Source organism: Heterocephalus glaber, unplaced genomic scaffold, assembly GCF_053883595.1.
Source record: "Heterocephalus glaber isolate CG9 unplaced genomic scaffold, H.glaber_assembly_v1.0 deba00001613, whole genome shotgun sequence".
In the NCBI taxonomy this organism is placed as follows: domain Eukaryota; kingdom Metazoa; phylum Chordata; class Mammalia; order Rodentia; family Bathyergidae; genus Heterocephalus; species Heterocephalus glaber.
The window spans coordinates 38,249,377-38,271,329 of NW_028258384.1; the positions used below are offsets into that span (position 1 = coordinate 38,249,377).

The 21,953-nt window shown below is 35.6% G+C and overlaps 1 protein-coding gene across 10 annotated transcripts in view; it reads left to right on the forward strand.

The window, feature by feature from the left end:
• Positions 1-21,953, forward strand: part of Pak3 (p21 (RAC1) activated kinase 3) — a 308,173-nt gene that overhangs the window by 212,335 nt on the left and 73,885 nt on the right. For all 10 annotated transcript variants that reach the window (XM_087196763.1, XM_004861431.3, XM_013078346.3 and 7 more), the window contains one exon: positions 5,171-5,361. In XM_087196763.1, coding sequence (XP_087052889.1) covers positions 5,187-5,361 — 175 coding nt within the window. In that variant the 5' untranslated portion in view covers positions 5,171-5,186. The remainder of the gene's footprint in view (positions 1-5,170; positions 5,362-21,953) is intronic.

Genomic DNA, 21,953 nt, shown 5'->3' on the forward strand with positions numbered 1-21,953 from the left:
TACCCTCAAGTAGCTTATTATCTAAATGAGGGGAATGATGTGCACAATGACTATGTGCAATATGAGATAAGATGATGGAAATGCTAAGTTGAGCCCATCTAGTTGGTTGTAGTCACGCTATTCCTTATCTACCTTGTCTCAGAATGGCAGTGTAGTCTCAGGGCTTCTTGGAGACCCAGACATGGCTCACTCTCCTCCCTGTAAAATGACCTCTTTGCCGTCATATGGGAACTCATATCTGAAAAATCTCTAGACATTTTCTGATGCAAGTTGTTGTAGAAATGCAAAGCAGTGCATAATATTTCTTTTCAATTCATAAGGCACTGTCCCCTTAGTGGGAGGGTAGATTATTTTTCTTTTCTTGTGACATTTTTTAACAAGTCATCTTACATACTAAAAATGCTTTCAAAATAAAGTATGTCTGAGTGCCAGAATAGCCAAGCACAGTTAGCCAAGCATAGTTTCCCAGCCCAGTCTATATTTAAAAGCTCAGCTAGCCATCTTGGAAATGTGTACTTTAAGATGCAAAAGAGCCCAGATAAAAGCAATAGGTGTAACACTTGAATGCTTTTTTCCCACCATCAAAGTACAGTTCAGGGTATACATCATTCTTCTAGTAAAAACAGCAACCCCATCATAATATGCAAAGAGCCCAATGTTCATCCCATTGTTTAGGGAGGCATTAGCTGACTTTAAGTCTATGTTTACTTAAAACCTTGAAGTCTAAAAGCTGTTATTAAAAGTTTAATTCTTAATCTATAGAGCTGTCTTATTATAAAGAATTTTCTACAAAAAGAATTCCCAGATTCTAAAAATTGGAAACACTTTCATGTTTTAGAATAAAGTTCTACCACCAGTTTACTATGCTTTTGAAATCCTATAACCCATCTTTCACATGTACTCATATCTGAGTTATTATAAAGCTGTTATCTCATTTGTTCAAGGCTTCTTAAACCCTATTCTTCATGTGTTATATCAGAAACGTTAAGAAGTTCACCCTGGAAACTCGTCCTAAGTTACGTCTTAATCCTATGTTAGATCCTCTAGTTTGATATAAAAAGAATATTAAAAATGTTGCCATGCTCACCAATTCGTGATAATAGGCCTGTATTGCTGGTGGTTTTGGACCTTTAGCCCTGGGTTCATTAGGCTATCACTTTGCATCCACCAGCCTAGGCTTTTGTTTTTCAAAGGAAGGCAATATTTATTTTTCACCAAAAAATATGCAAATAAATAGTCATTTAAAATTTGGAAGCATACAGAATAATACAAACATGTGCTTGTTTCTATAAGTGCCTCTGATGGTATCTGATCTGATGAAAATATTTGTTTCAATTGCTTATGGCTTAATAAATGGCCTTGCAAGCTGCAGGACCAGGATTTCTGGGTTTGCAGCTTTCATATACCTACCCAGAGTGCCTGTGGCAAATGGGCACAATTGGAATTTTTAGTTGCACCAAGGCAACCCATACACCATAGTATGAATTTTGGTCACATTAGCTGGAGTATAGTTGATTGGCCATCTTTCCCCTTGACTTTTGGATCCATACACATTAGTAATTTTCTTTTTTATCTTACCAAACATTCCTGATTTGGCACTGCACTGATTGAAAGAATGTGTTTTGGAGAAATGAGAGAATAATGATAATTGTTTATCATTCCTAATAATTTAATCTGCAGTCATCCTGCAGTGGTTTTCCTCTAAAATGCTATGCAGTAAACCTTTGTGTCTTAAGGGAAGTCAGCGAAGGGCTATGTGTGAGAGTGTGTGTATGTGTGAGTGTGTGATTATGTATTCACTTGTGTACACTTGTCCTCAAACTTGTATTTGGAGCTGAGAGGAGAGAGATAAAAAGACAAGAAAGAAAGAGGGAAAGAGAAAGGTAATCTGCCCTAGTACTCTGAAAGGGGGTGAAACAAAAAAAAAAAGGGAAACAAATGGCCTGTAGCTATATCTAATGTGCTACTCACTTCCAAGTTTTCTTTCTCTTACAGAAGTGAATAACAACAGTTAAACTTTAAAGATAAACAGTTTTTTGATTAAGTTTCTGGAGAATAATGATACTTTTGTACAATTCTTGAAATACAGCCTACAGTAATCCCCCAAAAATAGTCTCTTTCAATATTTTGGAAATAATGACATCATAGGCAAATTGAACTAGCCATCCATTAATAGTATTCTTTGTACAAAGCTATTTCAAAAGAGGACCTGGCATAGTAAATTGGTGTTGTTTACAAATAGAATTCCCTTTCCTACATTTGTGGAAGAGTGGGAGACATCTCTCCTTGGAAAACAAATACATTGACAGTAAGACTTCTTACAGGTCCCTAACCTTTCTTTACAAGTGCAGACGTGTGCTTTGAAGCCCTTGCTTTGTAAGTAGGTTAAAGAGAGCAAGAACCCCCTGTACTATTCTTTGCTCTCCAAATTAGAATTATCTAGAATGATTAGAAGAAAATGACTATTGATTGTGTCTTCTAAAGCATACTAAAGAACTGAATTAGTATGAGGATAATTCAAGCAAAACCAAACCTGATATGTCTAGCTAAATGAAGAAATTATGTGGTTCATGCTTTTCCAGTGTGAAACTGTACATGCACTTCTTGGTTTCATTTCCTCCTCTTTGTAAAAGGTTTATTTCAATGGAATTGAAACAGTTACACTATAGTGGGAATGAAAATGGTCTGCCATATAAGGTAGGTTTTTGCAGATTGTCTGTGATATGACCATAATGAATATATTTCATATATATAGTTGAAATTTTGGTTAGGGATTTCTAGTGCAAAGCCAAAGAATATGTTTTGAGTTTTATATTTCAAGTAGTTTTCCTTATCAATTTAAAATATACCTACCTGGTCAAATAACATCAGGTTAATCAGGCAGCCTGAAAAGAAGCAGGGCATCTACCTGCTTCTCTGGTTAGTGAATGTAATTAGGAATGAAAAAGGCCGCTGTGTTGCGAGCCAAACCTGTTTATCAAGAACAAAGGAGTGTAGTATTTTAAATTATGCAGTTGCCTCAGAACCCTGGGTGGCCCAGACTCTTTCTTGCCTTATTATGCAAGATCAGCTTTGTTTTAAAGAGGTATGTGTATTCCTCTGACTTCTGCTACCTCAAGTTAAACAATATGTCATCAGAAAATATACATTATCTGAAAAATAATGGTTCTCTGTCCCTGGGAGACACATTTTTCAGAGATTAGTCTTCTAGATGTTTATATTTAAATGCTCAGTTTCTTTCCAACAACTTTCAAATTTCATTTTTTAGCAAGCTAGAGTTTGTATATCTGATATAATGACCTCACATTTGGGCATTATCTTTAAAACCAGAAAAGTCAGTCTGGTAGCAAATTTTTCTTAGTGGCAAAGTTAAAACCATGTGCCTGTCCAGTATGAAATAATAGTACTGGTAAAGTCAAATTTAAAGAGAAACTGAGTTTAGAAGAACAAAAAATCAAAATGCAAAAGATAATTTGTAGACATTAGCACTGGTTTTATATTCTTGTTACAATATTTACTTAGTACCCTTAGTATCTATGCATATACTTTGTCAGTGCCATCACAGTTGCTTTTACATTGTGCCTCATGCTGTAGTTTCACTTGTATAGGAAAATGTTAACCTTATTAAATTGTTAGTGGTGACAAAGCATTTATTACTTAGTACTTTCATTATAGTGATTCTTGAAAATAAAACACAATTGGTTTTAATTCATTAAGATAATGCAAGGCATGACAAGGCAAAAGAAAAGAGATCTCCTGTCCAGATCCAGATCAAACCAACCATTGGTAGTTGGCAGCCACCTGTGCAGAATGAGAAGATATTAATTAACACTAATGTATTTTTCAGTAATTATAGACCATATGTATTTGAGTGAATTTACAACATAACGAAAATTTTTTTTAATTTTTCAGGTAGCATAAAGTAACTTAGAGTTCATTACTGAAAATAATAAACAGATTGTAACAAAAAAGGGCCAAAAAGAACTATTTTCACTTATTTCTTATTTCAACAGTTAATGAGGAGACCATTGTTTTTGTCATTGCTGTTGTACTTAGTTAGGTATGCTTATAGTAAATGTTATTAGAATAAAGTAACATGCTAAGTCATGTTTGGAGAGTTTTTAAATTAGCACCAAGTGACACTTGATAAATTTAGAGATTTCATGGTAATGGAACTTGGTGTTCCTTGTATTCAAATTAGGATTCACTTGGAAGGTATTTTTAACACTTGACTTGTGCTAGTAAGTATCAGGGTATAAGCGAAAGAGTTGGATTAGAATAGGAAAATACCTATACAAATGTGCATTTCCTTGGGAAGTCCCTGCTTTTCTAGTTCACTTCATCCTCCCAGTGAGATCAACACAAATGTACTTAGTTCTACACCCAAGAAATTAAGAGACAATTCCTAAAATCTAGACAGGGTTTTATAACCCTGTTCCTTCAGTCAGCTCCCTGTTCTAGGGCACAAAAGTCAGAGTAAGGTTATGATTTCTCCCGTCAATCTGCCCTCAGTTCTGGAGCTCCTCTTTGTTAACGGTGACATTCAGCCTACTTTTTTCTTTTATCTCCATTTTGTAAATCAGGAATACAAAGGTTAAAAAACAGACACTGAGAGCATCCCAATGTTAAAGCAGCTAACAAATCATGGTTTGGGATCATTAAAACTCAAAACCTAGCACTAGTGATATGGCTCAGTGGTAGAGCATTTGCCTAGCATGTGTAAGACCCTACATTTGATCCCCAGTATGACAAAAAAAATATTAAAAATCAACAGCCAAACATATTCATTCCAAACCCTGACGAGTTTGTGTCACGATTACCAGGATAGAACTTTTAAAGAAGCAACACAATTGTTCTATAAGACTGCGAATGGATAGCAGAAAATCGAGTTTCATTGTTAAAAATGCAAGAGAATTTATGTGTTTGTGTATACATGTTGAAAGATCATTACTTATTGCTTTCGTTTCCTTCTTTTGGAAATTGCATTGTTGGTCTTTGGCAAGTCAAATCCCCACTATCCAGAAGAGAAACCCCTCAAAATAATCTACATACAACCTGAGACAACATGAGATTAACGCTGTTGTTTCTAAGGTGTTAGAATCTCCATATTTGCTAAATATATTTTAGGACTCTCCTTCCTTAACTCCTGTTTTCTCATCCTCTTCTTTAGGAGCTGTGAACTGAAAATGTCTGACGGTCTGGATAATGAAGAAAAACCCCCAGCTCCTCCACTGAGGATGAATAGTAACAACCGGGATTCTTCAGCACTCAACCACAGCTCCAAACCACTTCCCATGGCCCCTGAAGAGAAGAATAAGAAAGCCAGGCTTCGCTCCATCTTCCCAGGAGGAGGGGATAAAAGTAAAGTATCAGTGGCCGGGCATTGAAGAGGGGCTAGTTTATTCTTTCATTGTCACTTTCTTTCTTGGGTAGTTGTTTCTTGAGCATTGGCTGTTCAGGGACTGCCAGACCTTTACATCTCCATCTTCAGAGGATGTATTTTGTCAGAGGATCATGTATAGATTGTCTTTCTGTGGGGCTGACAGAAAGTACACTAATGATGTGTTTGCTTTCACATAAAATTGAATTAGGTCATGAAAAATCGTAGCAACAGTACTGCCTTGAATATATAAATAGTGACTTTGTTTCTGATAACAGAGTAGAATTTACAGTAATTCCTTCCTAACTATAAGCTATCATTTTTAGAAATTTAAGTGTAGGTGTATTTACTTTGCATACGTTTGATTTTGAATTGAGTATATAGGAGTTAGTACAAGTTACCACAGTGTTGTCAGTTTGACTATATCACAAGGTGGGAATAAACCATATTTTGTCTTCTCTTATTCTTCTACCTGTTGTTTCCTATACAATCAGCCCCATGTTTACCAACTATCACAACAATATCATTTACCTGTGTGGTGTTCATAACACCATTTGGGGCTTAAACATCATATGTTGACATTCAGTGACAGGTTGGGATATGAAATCTCTAGCAATTAATTGTCAGGTTATATTACTTAACATAAAGACAAAACATGGCTTCTATAGACCTGACCATTGAGGTGGGTGTCAGTGAAGTAAGTCCAAGGGCACTGGCATCATAGATGTCACCTAAAGGGCAAGAAAGGTAATGTCTTTAGAGAAAGGGATATTCTTAACCTGCTTCTTCAAGATAAATCAGGTAGCTTTGTAAGTGGCTTATATGGTATTACTATGATATGGTCTGTCATATGGAAAGCTGAAATCCTAATTAGTACCAGTATTGCCTCTTATACACCAACAACGTGCTTTGTTCCTTGTGACCCCAGGATGGAAAAGATGGAAATAACATTAAACTACTATATTGAAGATAAGCAAAGGAATATTGAAACGTTTTGTGTGCAAAGGATCTATGACTATACAACAGGAATTTTTAAAGCCATATTTGCTGACACTGAAGTCGCACTGGAAAAAATTGCTGGGAGGAATTTTAAGAATTGTTTTAAAAATATAAGGTGTGCCATGATCTAGACACCAAGTCTTATGTGACAGTGGTGCCAAAAAGAGGACCTCCTATGTTGTACCCACTGCAGCTGTGGAAAGTGATCAAAGAACAAAATTATGTACCTGCACAAATCTTTGGTACTGTTAAGATCGCTGTGCTTTGGGAGCACTTGAATAAACCTAATTGCCTTTTTGAAGAGCAAGAGCCAACTGATGCTGACATGAGGTCAGCAAAAACAGAGAGGCTGACATTTCTGTTTTGTGGCAGTACTTCAGGTGAACTCATAGTGAAATTATTGCTGCTCTATGGAAAGCTATGCCCAAATTTTCTCAGTGGAAAGCACCGAGCCAAGTTTCCAATGTACTGGCATGCAAACGGAAGAGCCTAAATGACTCTTCTCCTTAAGAGTTAATTTGAACAGTGCTTTCTTGTGGAAATTTGAGAGTAACTAAAACTTGAATTCAAAGTCCTGCTCATTCTTCATAGTCCATTTAGTGCTTCACATGCATTTGCCAATGTGCATAGTAGCATAAACATTGTCTTTATAACTAGCCACATCTCAAATCCTTACATTAGTGCTTGATCTAGCCATTCAAGGAGAAATATTATACTAAAGTAAATATAACTTTATTGTTCAAAATCTCACAAAAGTTCCTCTGTCTTAAGATCCTAGTGTATGGGATTGTTACACCATCACTACTCCTGTATTCTTAATCAAACACACATTTGATAATTTAACAGATCCTCCCATTATTGCTACCTGGGAGAGGACTTGGCTAGAGATGGTGAAATATCTTTCCATGATCCCTCCCCAAAATAAAGTGTCTTTGATCAAGAAGAACCTGTGAATGAGGGTGAACATTCCAAACCTGCTCACACAAATTCAAGTGCTGTGATACTGCTATAGGATGATCCCTGGGTAGGTTCCAGTCTTCCAGAGGTGATTATTATCTGCAAGAAAATAACTGTGAAGTTGAGGGACTGGAGACAAATACAGTTATAAATAATAGAAGCAAGTTTTTTTTTAACAAAATTAAACCTACCAAGGACAATTATAAAAATTGGTACCTGTGCATGTCAAATCTTACCTATTCAAAGCATGAATGATTTAGCAGAATTATGTAAAGAGTTATAATAATGCCTTCAAAACCAATCACATTGGACAGAGACCATCTTTAACAGAACTTAAATTATCAAGTGTCATTTAAAGCCAATGCTGGACAGCTGATGGGCTGCCTTAAGACAAAGCTTGAATGATTTAATCAAACTGTATACAGAAGTGCTAGGTGTCTTCAAAAAAGGCTTGAGAAGACAAAAGGCATATTCAGAAGTTCCAAAGTGATTAAGTGGTGTCACTGAAATTCACTTGCTGAATAGAGCTAAAGACATTAGCAAGGTTACGACTTCAGGATTGGATTTCAGAGACTGAGAACATCTGTAGACATCTGCGATTCAAACTAACAGTTCACCTCCATTTATTGCTTGTTACCCCAATTTTCCAGTGCCATAATGAGTGATAGATACATCCTCATTGCCTGTGGAAATCATTTCAGGATCTAAATGGAAACTGTGTACACCCTATCAATTTTTTTTACTAATTTAAAATGTATAAACTAATTCTTTTTATGTAATTTACTGTTATTGTTTCATTTATTGCACATAAAAATATTTATAAGGGCTGTCAAAAGTTCACTTGTGACCTCATTTCTTCTACCCATTTTTTTCCTCCTAAAACTATGATTTCCTTAGCTGAGCTCTTCTACCTTAGGGTTTCCTGAGAAACCTGTCCTTCATGGAGGTACAGTGGACCCTCGAGTTATGACTGGCATGACATACAAACAACTTGGGTTACAACTGGAATTTTACTTTTAATTTACAACCAAAGTCTTGAGTTACAACCTGAATGCCAGCTACTTGTGCCTGCAGATAATCTCAGATACAGATTTAACCCTTCAAGAGTTCTGGAAGGAGCATCCTTTCCTGTATGGGCTTAATTGAGAAATCCTGGGCCAATGTCTCTCTAAAGACACTGAGATCTGCCTGGGTACAAGAGAGAGACTTTGAAGGCCGTGTAGAGCCTTCAATTGACCAACTTGAGTTACAACCAGCCCTTGCAAACGAAGTGAGTTCCTAAGTCAAGGATCCACTGCCTTACTAATTCTGTGTTTCTGCCTGTTAGTGACTGCTTGAGTTGCACTACAATCAGTCTTGAACTAATGAAAATAGGACTAGACTTGAGTTCTGGAGATCCAGGTTCACGTCCAGCTTTGCCACTACTGAGTGTGCCTTTGGGCCAGTTATTTAGCTTCTCTGAGTTTCAGTTTTGTTACCTGTTAAATAAGAGTAGTATTGGCTAGCCTACTTCACAAGATATTTGTGATAATCAAATAGAATTGTAAATACCAGAGTGCTTCTAAAAGTAAAATTAAAACATGCTAGGTAATTGTGAAGTATTATTATATTTGTAGCATTTCTGACCTTACAAACAGAAAAACTATACTTTCAAATTTTTTTCTTTTTGAAGTAACTTTCTCCCTAAATAGAATTTATGTCAATTACAAAATGTTATAAAAATGCTTGTAATTTCATAAGTCAAAGGTAAATGCATTAATATTTTTTTGCATAATCCTTCTCATGATATAGGAATTGCTCATCAATCTCAAATACTTCAAAAATAAAGATAAGCACATAGAAAATAATAAAAATCACCCTAATCACAAATCCCCAAAACAATATTAAAATTATGGTAGCTTTCTTTCTTGTCTGTCTATGGTCATATATGCACATAAATATTTATTTACATAAATAAAATCATATAGTTCTGTATTCTACTTTTTAATTAACATTTTTATCATGAATATTTTCCTACATTAAAAGTCCATAGATATCATTATTGATGGTATATAATATTTCATCATATAATGTTATAGTGGTTTATTTAACCATTTCTTTTTTGGATGTTTGTGATAATTTCCAAATGTTTGTCATTATAAATAATATCACAAAGTCTATTTCATTACTTAAAATATTTGATTTGGTGACAGTAGAGAATTTTAAAAATTGTTTTCAACATTTTTTATATACATGGAAAAATTGCCGTTCTTTGTTGTTTGTTTCTAAAGAATTCTCTTTAATAGCTACATTTCATTGACCAAATGGAATTTTAAGAGGTAGGTAGAAGAAAAATAAGTAGTAGATGTAGTTTAAGGATTGAGGATGTATCTTTTTGTAGACAGCTCCAGGAGCTGAATTATGTTTTTAGAGCAATTTAGAAGGGACAGGTTGGCACCATTGTATATACTTTACTATAGAAAAGTTTTTAGGATTTTGATCAGGAAAAAGACAACCTGAACAAGTGGTTTGATTTTATTTTATGGGCTCTGTGAGGTGTGAGACTGATCATGTTTCTCTTGTTGACTACTAGAAGAAAGCTTGGAACTAAATTTGTGATCTGTGCATAGTACTTGATATAGGACACTATGGTATGTATGCACTTTGTATTAGCTGTGTTCTGGGCTTCATTTTATGTTCCTGTCTTTGTTTTATGTTTTTCTATTTTTCCTTTTATTTTCTTATCTACTTTGAATTTATGCTATCCTGTATTTTGTGTATTCTTCTAAGCCACATAACATCCATTTTGAAACAAGATACGAAATAAATACATGAATAAATAAACACGTTAATAAACCAACATGGAAAAGACAATGTGGCAAGTGAATGCAACTAGGACTTTAAAAATGGTATAGTGCCTCCAAAAGTAACCAATGTTAAGTACTTGAAGCGTGGAAGAACATATGAGAAAGAAGCAGGTGAGCCTACATTTGGAGGTGACATTTTCAGTGTGATGTCAAGGTCTTCTGAAGTGTGCTTATGTGTCTGTCTTGTATCTTGTGCTGCTATTGAGTAATAAGTATGTTTTGGAGGACATGAAATGCTATGTGAAGTGCCTTGTCTATAGAATACACAATTCATGTGCATTTTGTTGTAGAGAATACACAGAGATTTGGGAGTTAGGGAATGATGTGATGGTTCCTCTTAGAGGCAAAGGAAGGCAGATTTATATATGTCAAATCAAGACAAACGGAGTGATCAATCACTTAATGAATAGTTGCTAGGTGTCAATCTGTGTATCAGGTGCTTTAATGTACTGTTTTAATCTCTACAGTTAAGCAGTATTATTGATTTTTTAAACATATGAGGCAGCTTAACCTCAAAGCATTTAAATAGACTGACTGCCCAGGCCTAGGATCTCATAGCAAGGGAAGAAAGCAAGAAATCTCCCACTCCCCACTAATTCCAAACCCTATTCTTCTTCTACTATATTGCATTGCTTTGCAAGGAGACAAAGGGACTATGTAGTAAATTATATTCCTAGCATCAGAAAACAGTTGTGGCTCTTATTTTTCCTTAACAAATTTATAGTGTATTGAAATGTATTCAAATTTCAGAATAGAGGATTTATTTGCCACTCAGAAGGAAATAATACATTTTCATATTTTTTGAAAGAAATGATGGTGAGACTATATTATAGACAATAGAGATAAGCTGACCTTTGATTTGGGTATTTTGTAGGTTAGATTATCATTTGGTGTATTTCACAGGCTTACATGTTGCTTGCTTTAGAAAGTTGAACTCTAAATGGGTGTGTTCATATATATGAAAAAATTCTTAAAGTGGTATATAGTTTTATTATTATGTTGAATGTATATTATTGTTCTAATTCCTAGAGTATGCCATCTTCTATACACCCTACACAGTAGGAAACACTGTTGTGCAACAAGTATATTAAAGAATACTCTCAGTTATCCTTAATGGTCTTGTTAATCAAATATTTTGGTCAATGCACATTACTAATTTTCACTTAATTAATGCACAATAAAATAGGCTTAGTGTAATAATAATATGCAGTCTTTCTATGGTGATGCTGAAGACCCTTTGGCATCTTGTACTAGCTCAAAGTGACTATCATTGCTCCAACAGTGTGTGAGAGTGTCAATTTTTTTGAGGGCCTTGTTATCAGAAAGCCAGATGTCAGAGACTGCTGCATCCTGGATGGTGCTTGAATTCCTCTTGGTTCTCCAAATGTAGCCTATATAGCTCAATAGAGAGTGCTCTTCAGAGATCACTACCCGACCCTTGGGGAAGACAAGAGGAACTAGCTTCTTGCATGTCTTCCCAAGTCAGTGTTGTGCCCTAGGAGAAGCATCTCCTACTATCTACTCATTCAGTCCTAGAAGTCCTCTGTTGAAATTCAAAGAAGGTGGGTAAAGATGTACTGTTCCTATCTATTGGGGCCTGTACTTCTACTTCAAGGCCAAGAGACAGGGACATGTGGCACAAATATGGTAATCTTCTGAAACCACTAGACAGCTACATTGAAGAGAAGTATGACGTGTGCACCTAGGGAGTGAGTGTAAATGCTAAAGTAAAGAGGGGAAGTAATGTTTGAAAGGAAGATTAGGAGATGGAAAAGATACTGAGGATGGAAGAGAGGGGAAGACAAGAGTAATCAAACATTATAGTATTTCAAGAAGAGAAAAAAAATTGGCAATAGCCGAGGAGTATGAAGTTGCTTTTCTATTTAAAGCAAATGACAAATGAGGTCATTTATCCTCAAACTTATACCCCACATAATAGTCCACATGATTGTATGTGTCTAGCTAGTTGGCCTCATCTTTGCCTTTTGTTTTCAAATATTTTCTATTGAAGTTGTTGCATGTGGACATAAATGAGAGTGGAAAAAGATGAGTAAGAGGCAACTTCCTAATTATTTCCCAGAATAATCACTGTTACAGAATGTTTTTGAGGATGGTACCGCTGAAAGTGATGGCTGTCTGCATTTGTGAGTGGGGGTGATTCGAGGGCTCCTGTGGGACTGTCACTTCCTTTCCCCCATCCTGTCATCTTGGGCTTGTAACTACTCTTGCAGTATCAGGTATCAGTTCTAGTTTTCAATCTGTGCCTACAGTTTTCCATAGCTACTGAAGACCTAGCAGGAGGAAACGTGCTTAATATTCCACCAGATGGAATGGGACTGGAAGTAAAGAAATTCTACATAGGCTAATTGGATACCATGAATTACTAAGAATGAAATTTTCTAGGTTCTCCACTGGGTCTTTCAGGGCTTTTGCAAGTTCTAACCCAAAACATGAGAATTAACTTTCTATGATGGGCCATCCCAACTATATGCTTCCAGGGTTGCTGATATAATAAAAGATATAATAAGATCAGCGAATGTTTAAAATAGATTAGTTTAATCCTCTTTCTTAGTAATTACATTTCCAAGGACATCACTCATAGGATGGAAGCGCTGGGTTTAAAAAGTCACAGATTAGTTTTCCAGCAAACATAGTCTGTTACTTAGTATACTGCTAATGAGATGATGTATTTGGGAAGGCCATTATAGTGTCAAAGTATATTGTAATGTTTAAAGTACTTTCATATCAATTATATATGTCAAACCTCCTCTGATGGAACCAGGGCAGAGATTATACCTATTTTACATAGAAGGCAGTTCGAAGATGTTGAATGACTTCCACAAAGTTCCTCCACTACTTAACAATAAAGCAAGACATACCTAGAATTTATATCCTCTAACTCCTAGACCAGTGGTTACTGAATATTATCCTACTTACCATAGTATGAAAGCAAACTAACATATTTTGACAATGGGTTCTCACCAGTGAGATATGTAAAATGATGTTTTTACAGAAGCAGGTGAAACCTAAATAGATCAGAATTTATGATAGTAGCCATTCCTTTGTCTTTACAAGTTATTCCTCCTGAAAGCCTAACTTGAAGGAAATAAGTACCATTTATAAAAATAAGCCAGAACAAAAATCCCCCCAAACTCACTAATACCTTTTCTCTAATTTCTGTTATTTTGGAGGCCTTTAAATTATTTTCTATTACAAAAAATTTGATTCTTATACAAAATTGAAATATTAAAGAACTATGTTAGACTAGAACTCAAGAGATTTCCTTCCCTTATACTCATTTATAATTCAGTATTTAAAAGAGATGTGGAGCTTCTTTCTCACTTAAACACCTTCCTTTTCTGCTCAGAATCAGTACATCCTTTGTCCAAGATGCTAGATTTAAGCCAGAAATATAACTGTTATGCGGATTATCTTTGTAAAATTTTTTACACCCCCTGCATGGTTTATTTCTTTAAATATGTAGAAATAACAGTTAAAAACTGTATTTATGCCTAATTTTCTAATGGAGCTACCACATTAGTACTTTCAAACAGTTCCAATGGGAAAAAGTATGTTTGAAGGCCAACACAATGGCATTCTACCAATAACTGCAGAAAGAATGAATCTTTCCTCTGTGTAAGGGAAAATAACATCTCATAAATCTAGAAGGTAAGAAAGTCCTGTGGGTTTCCTTTCATACTATGCCAGCAAATAGGTTATTTGTTTATGGAGATGTGTCAGGGATTAGAACTTTAGCAAAAATCAGTCCCTCTGTGACAATTGCTCTCTCACAAGGGTGCTTGCTCCTTTGACACCGCTTAAAGAGTTACTGTTTCCATAGGAAGAACTATTCTGGGATACTTATTTTTACCAAAATATAAGGAAATCTTCAGAAGACTTTGCTCTGGAAGGTTATGCCACAGTGTGACCCACAAATCAGAGGATGGACCACAATGACATTTTTAAAAAAAAATTTAAAAGGCAACAGCCTCAGTACTTAATTCTCCTTGGTAGTTAACTAGACACTAAGGTATTTTTATTCTTACAGGTCACAAAGACAACATTTTATAAACAATCATTATAGGGCACTGACTAGCAGCCTGTTAGTAACAAATCAATAAATCATGAAAACCTCTGTCATCCAGCTAAAGTGACCAAGTCACTAAGGATCTTCTGTTAGAAAAAATGAAAGCTGTCATTCATAGAATGTGGATGGCCCTTTAAAAATACTTTATATATTTCCAACCTAGCTTTCTCAGAACAAAATGTAGGAATATTGAGGGCTGGAGATTTAGTTCAGTGGCGCTGCACCTGCCTCCCAAGCACAAGGTCCTGAGTTCAATCCCTGGTACCAATATATATATGAATATTGAGATGAAAGACTGGCTTTTTCATATGACTGATATCGAATCCAGTCATCCCTGTTACCTGTGCCAGAAATGGCCCCTATGTCTGCATAAGTTGTTTGGCTTCAGGAGCATGTAACACTGAATGAATACGGTTTACACCTAGGCAGGACAAGTGTGACAAAAGGCAGGGAAAGGGAAGAGGGCATTTAGTGTCAAGCTAGGGGGTTTGTGGAATAAGTGTACCTCCTAGGAAAGCCTCAGGCCCAGCAACCCCAGTACAAGTCTCCTAAGAAAATTAGACCTCCTTTATTTCAGAGGATGTATCAGAGGAGCACAAATTAGAGGCATAAGTACAACCAGCCAACACACTTCTGAGCCCCATGCTTTCTTTGAACACAGATCTAATTTTTTAGCTATCTCAGTTTAGAAATCAGTTTATATAGAACAGAATCTGAAGCATGTTTTTAATTGCTTATTTCCTTCACTGAGAAATATTTGGGCATGCTCCTTATGTGCCTATTGCTGTGGTGAATATTGTGAGGGATACTACTACATTTAAGGCAAGGTCCCTTACCATCGGGTAATTTTCAATCTCGTCACAGAAATAATACATGCATCTATTCATACAGATTATAGGAAATGCCTACACCTACACACAAACATACATCACACACAGTTTAAAGGAAGTACCCGGTAGATTATCCAATAGGAAACGGATGCAGTAGTAGGTAGATCATTGCATTTCATCATTCATTCTCTTTAGCATGAGTGAGACAGCAACTGTCATGAAGCCCTCACTATGGCATGTGTACCTCAGCACCACATACCTAACTTGGTTTTTTTTCCCTAAATTCTTTTATTGGTACATTTTAGGTGTACAATTCGTTTACATTTATCATTGGGTGTTTGTACCTGTACATGATGCATCTTGGTTCTTATATTTTTCCCCATTCCCTGTGAGCCCTTCACCACCTCCACCCTTCCCTATTTACACAGACATCATTTCCATTTTTTTTCTTTTCTCATAGTTTTTCCTTTCCCTCCTTTCCTTTCCCCTTCCTACCTAACTTGTTTGTCTTCTGGAAATCTCTGTTTCTATCTTTTTCAGCACATTCTTTATTACTATGTTCAATTAAGACAATTCCCTATTTATTTATCCTTGTTTTCTCATTTTTGCAGCCATTTGCTATATGTACCCCTACTTCCAAGCTTCTGTTTTTACTGTCTTTTCTACTTCACATGCCTTTTCCTTTTCTACCTATCTAGTCTTTATGGCTAATCTTTCAAGTTCTTCCTCATCCAAAAAGCCCTGATTTCTGTCTACCACAGATTTATGTGATCTTTTATGTTCTTTTGACAGATATTCTTCCCAACTTAGTACCTAATTTTCTTTGGTATGGTACAGTTGGTTGCTATTTCTTGTTTATTAAGCTTATTTCCCCCATTAATTTGTAAGTTTAGAATATTACTTCTAACCTGACATAACCTGTTATCACATTGATTGATAATTCAGTGTATACTTGCTAACTGACCCATTGACTGATTCAAAGGAAGAGAAACTGAGACAGTAAGCAAGTAGGAGTTGTTCCTTAAAGCCTCTGTTGTGAAATGTGTGCCTAGAATAAGCCAGTCCATATATTTTTCCTTGGAAAAATTATTTTCACATTTTAAATATATGCTTTATATTATATTTAGCTTTTAGCTTTCTGTGCTAAGGTGGCTTTAAGTGTTGCCTTTTAAATTGCACTATATGTACTATATCATTCTGCATGCTTTCCATTGCTTTTTTTTTTTTTTTTTTTTTTGGTACTGGGGATCAAACTCGGGTCCCTGTGCTTTTAAAATTGATTTTTGCTTATTTGATTGTCGTTTTTAGTTTTTAGGCTAAATTGATGTGGGAAGGCCTTCTCTATGTCTGTATTCTGTCATTGCTTTTCTTTCCTGCATGCTCTGTTTTCAAGGAGCTAGAGAGTGGTTCCCAAAATAATTCTGATGTGACCATCTGACATCTAATCAGAAGGAAGGCCCAACAAAACTTTCAGGCATTTTAGGAAAAGATGATGAGAAGAACACGTTCAACAAGGAAGACTCAGGTGACAGTTTTCTAAAATGCTTTCAGAAGGCAAATATAGCACCATCAGGGATGTCATCTGTAGGATAATTGGTTGACTTTCTGTACTTTGTGCCTTGCCCAGCTGTATTGCCAGTATATGCCTCTGGTCTCAAAGTGGCACCCGGCAAGAGATGTGCCTGAATAAATGCAGAGTCATCCCACTGTTGTGGAAAAATATAAACAATGTCTCCAACAACTTCAACCACAAAAACAACTACAGCATATCACCCCTGGCCTTCTTGGTGGACTTGAATCATTGTCTCCTTATCCATGAACACATTACAGCAAATAAGCATGTCTGTTTCCATATATTGGATCTCATTTCACATAATGAAGATCATCCACTCATCCATTCATTTGTTCATTTGCTTTTTCATTAAATGAGTCTGATACTGTGTTGGGGTACAGAGGTTAATAAGTGCCATCTCTGCCTTTAAAGAACCAATAGCCTTGTAGAAGACACAGGTAATTTAGCAATGATTTGAGTTTAGCATGGTAATTTCAAAATAGAAGTGAGCACTCAGAAGAGGCATCTAAGACTGAAGTGGGGAGCAGTTACAGAGGCTTCTTGGAGAAGATGACCAGAGAACTGAATGAAGTGAGTCTAAAAAAGGAAGAGTAAAGGTAGCCATGTAAGAAATGAGTGGTATACCATATAGAAAGAGCAGCATTATGTGAAAGCACTTCACATAATACACTGTTAATTGGGTTTGTTTGAATGCAACTATAAGAAATTCAGAATATCTAGTGTGAAGAGTGGTAAGGTAGGGGTGCTGAAGCTATGGACTAGACAAGATTGTGAAGTATTTATATATGCCATGCTAAGAGCTTCAGATTTGATTCTGAAGACAGAAAGAGAACACTGAGGCAGAGAAATTATATCATATTTGTATTTTATTTATTTAATTTTATTTTATTTGGGTACCAGGGATCAAACTCAACCTTGTGCTTGAGAGGCAGGTGGCGGCACCACTGAGCTAAACCCCCGGCCCTCAATCATATTTGTATTTTAAAATATCCTTATAGCCATAGGAAGGAGAACAGATTGGTGGGCGGGTGGAAAGAGACAAGTCAGACTATTAGAGTCATGTGGGTGAGAAATGACTTAGCCTAAGAGCCAGAATCAGGAGTAGGAGAGGAAATGCATAAAGAATGTTTAGAAGAGAGTATAATAGAAGTAGGCAACTAATCAGATTGTGACAACAAGAACTGGTGAAAGATGGAATTGTAGCTTCATATTGCTTCAAGTGGAGAAAAGCAATGAGAAATTGTACTACTTTTGAAAATACTCAGTGCGAGGTGCCTATCAGGCAACAAAATAGAGAAGAAGCTCAGTTACCAGTTAACTGCATGGGGATTGGGATACAGCAGAGAGGTCAGGGCACAAAGCACATAATGAAAGTCTCTAGTATAGATGATGTCTGAAACCATGCATGTAGAAGAGATTACCCAAGGACAAGTGCTTTGATGAGAAAAAATAAGAACCTAGTGTAGTTTCTGGAAGATACTACTTAAAGAGCCAGAAAAGTGCTTGCTTTGGCAGCACATATACTAAAGAGCCAAAAGAAAGAGGCTCCTAAAATGAGACTGAGAAAGAAAATCCAGAAATGTAGAAATAGACTCTACAAAAGAGTTATATGAAAGAATGCAGAGAGGAGTTAATTTCAAAAATTAATGGTGTGTCTTGACTGAGAGAACAACTGTTATAAGTACTAAAATGTGGCCCTTGGACAAGGAAGAGCATATTTGTGACTTCCCAGAGTCATTATAGTAGTTTGGGAAGTGGGAGCTGAAAAACCCTAAATTCACTTGGCTTTCTTTTAAATTTTTATTTTTATTAGTAAATGTTTGCAGTACATAATGATTACATTCATTCTGTAGAGTTAGTGCATGTATATAACACTACTTAATTATTTTTTCATCCCCTTTCTCTCCCCTTCCTCCCTCCTCCCTCTCTCTGAATCTATTGAATGTCTTCTCTTTTGCAAAAGCTCTATCTCCCTGTTTCCTATTATCTCTCCATAATTTTGGATTTTATTATTATTTTAGGTTTCTCATGTAAGAGAAATCATGTGATATTGAAGCTTGTGTGTCTGATTTATTTCTCCTAACATTATGGTCTCAAGGTGCATCCATTGTTCTAAAAATGACTCATGTTTATCCTTCATTCTGGCAGAATAGTGCTACATTGTGTGTAAACACAGCATTTTCTTTATCCATTCATCTGTAGATGGACATATAGGCTCCTTCCAAGATTTAGCTATTATGAATTGTGCTGCTATAAACCTAGCTATGCATGTATCACTGTAATATGTTTTGTTTAACACTTTTGGGAAAATATCTAGGGAGTGAAAATAGCTGGGTCAGATGGAATTTGTAGTTTTAGTTTTTTGAGGAATCACCATACTAAATTGAATTTCAGTTGAACTAGTTTACATTCTCATCAACAATGTAGAAGGGTTCTTTTGTCCCCAAAGTCATGACAGCATTTATTACTATTTGATTTCACAATGGTGGACGTTCTTTCTGGAGTAAGATGAAATCTCAGTGTTGTCTTAATTTGCATTTCTCTAATGGCTAGAGGTATTGAACTTTTTTCATGTATTTATCTATTCATTTCAGTTGCTCATTTTTGTTTGGATCTTTTATTTGGAGGAGTCTAAATTTTTTGAGTTCTTTATATTTTTAGATATTAGTCCTCTGTATGAGGAATAGCTGGTGAATTTTTTTCCTATTCTGTAGGTTGTCCCTTCACTCGTTTCCTTCACTATGCACGAGCTTTTTAGTATGATAGAATCCCATTTGTTGATTTTTGTTGTTATTTCTTGTGCATTTGGGCTTCGGTTCAGAAACTCCATGCCTACACAAATGTCTTCAAGAATTTTACATATTTTATCCTCCAGCAGATTAAATGTTTCTCTTTTAACATTCAGATCTTTGATCCATTTTTATTTTATTTTAGTAATGGTGAGAATGTGGGTCTAGATTCATTCTTCTGCAAATATATAGCCAGTTTTCCCAGCACCATTTGTTAAAGAGGCTATCATTCCTCCAGAATATGTTTTGGCCTCATTTGTCAAAGATCAGATGGCTGAATGTGCCTGAGGTTGTTTCTGCATCTTCTATTCTGTTCTATTGATCTACCTGTCTATTTTTGTGCCAGTACAATACTGTTTTTTCTCACTGTAGCTTTATAATATAACTTAAAGTTTAAGGTTGTGATGCCTCCTGCATCTCTTGTTCAGGATTGCATTTGGTACCTTGGGTCTCTTCTGGTTGAATACGAATTTTAGGATTGTTTTCTCTAATTTTTTGAGCATACTTTTTGTACCTATTTTTTATTCTGGGTTTTTATCATGAAATGATGTTGGGTTTTGTCAAAAGCTTTTTATGCATCTATTGAGATGATCATGAGATTTTTCTTTTTGCTTGCTTATGTGATATATTACATTTTTTATTTGTGCATGTTGAATGACCTTTGTATTCCTGTGACGTAGTTAACTTGGTCATGCTGTGTAATCTTTTTGATGAATTTTGCATTTTGTTTGCCAGTATCTTGATAGTAGATTTTTTAATGTATATTCTCTTTTATTTGGGTCTTTGTCTGGTTTTGGAATCTGAGTAATTGTAGCTTCCATGAATAACATTCTTCCCTTTCAATTTCATCAAAGATTTTGGGGGATATTGGCATTAAATCTTCCGTGAACTTCTTGGAAAATTCAGTTGTGAATTCATCGAGTCCTGGGCTTTTCTTAGTTGGTAGTTTTTTAAATTACTTCTTCAATCTAATTGCATGTTATTGGATTATTCAGGGTTTTATGTCTTTTTGTATCAGTATTGGCAATTCATATTTATGTAGGAATCTATCGATGTCTTCTGGACTCTCCTGGTATTAGAGTACAGGCTTTCAAAGTGATTACTAATAATGTCTAGATTTTGGTGTTGCCCATTGTGATTTCACCGTTTTTCATTTCTAATTGCATTGATATGGGTCTTTTCTTTATTCTTTTTTGTTAAGATTGGCTAAAATTTTGTCTATTTTGGTTATTCTTTCAAAGAACCAGCTCTTTAGTACATCGATTTTCTGTATTGCTGTTTTTGTATCAATTTTATTAATTTTTGCTCTGACCTTCATAATTTTCTTCCTTGTACTGGGTTTGTATTTGGATTGGTCTTGTTTTTCTAGGACCTTGTAGTGAATCATTAGGTTATTTATTTGTGCTCACTCTTTTTTTTTTTTCTGATGTGGGTATTCACAGATAAAAGCTTCCATCTTAGGACTACTTTGGCTCTAGTGTGTTTTACTGGTGTTTTTGTTTCATTCTTGGAACTACTTTTTTCCTTGATTTCTTCTATGACCCATTCATTATTTGAGAGTGCATTAATTTCCAGGTGTTTGTATAATTTCTTTTGCCATTGATTTCCAGTTTTATTGCACTATGGTGTGATAATTATTTACTTAAGCATGTTTTATGGGCTAATATATGGTCTATTTTGGAGATAGTTCCATTTGCTGCTGAGAACAATGTGTATTCTGTTGTTGGGTGGAACATTCTGTAGATATCCATTAAGTCCATTTGTTTTAAGTTTTGGTTCAACTCAGCTATTTCTTTGTTGATTTCTTTTATCTAGTTGATCTATTTGTGACAGTGGGGTATTGTGGGCCCTCACTATAATTGCGTTGGTATTTATCTAATCTTTTATATCCACTAATGTTTGTTTTATGATGTTGGGTACACCAGTGTTCAGTGCATAAGTATTTGTATTGTTAACTCTTCCTGTTGAATTGTTTGATTAACCAATATATAGAGACTTTTTTGGCCTCTTCAGATCAGTTTTGGCTTGAAGTCCACTTTATCTGAAAATTGTATAACTACTCCTGCTTGTTTTGGGGTTCCCATTGCATGGAATATTGTTTTTCATCTTTTGATTTTTAGTCTGTAAAAGTCCTTTTGCACTTGATCTTAGCCAAAAGGCTGAGAAGCAATTGTAAAATTCCTTTTGGATTAAATGTGTTTTCTTGCGTGTGGCTTACTGTTGTTTCCATCATGTTGGTATGGTTTCTATCTCTTCTTTTACCATGTCAAATAATTCAGCTGTGTGGCTTTTCATTTCCTCCCCATAAATTAGCCTTGGGGAAGTGAGGATCTTTTGGAGACATGCTGTTGCCTTGTTTTTTGATGTTTCTAATTGTTTTTTATTTTTTGTGCTCAGGTTTGGGGATTGATTACACTGGTAAGACTTTCTTGCTAGTATGGAGGTCTCTTTAGTTTGTGCCTGCCTTTTGTGATACACTCTGGTCATGGCTA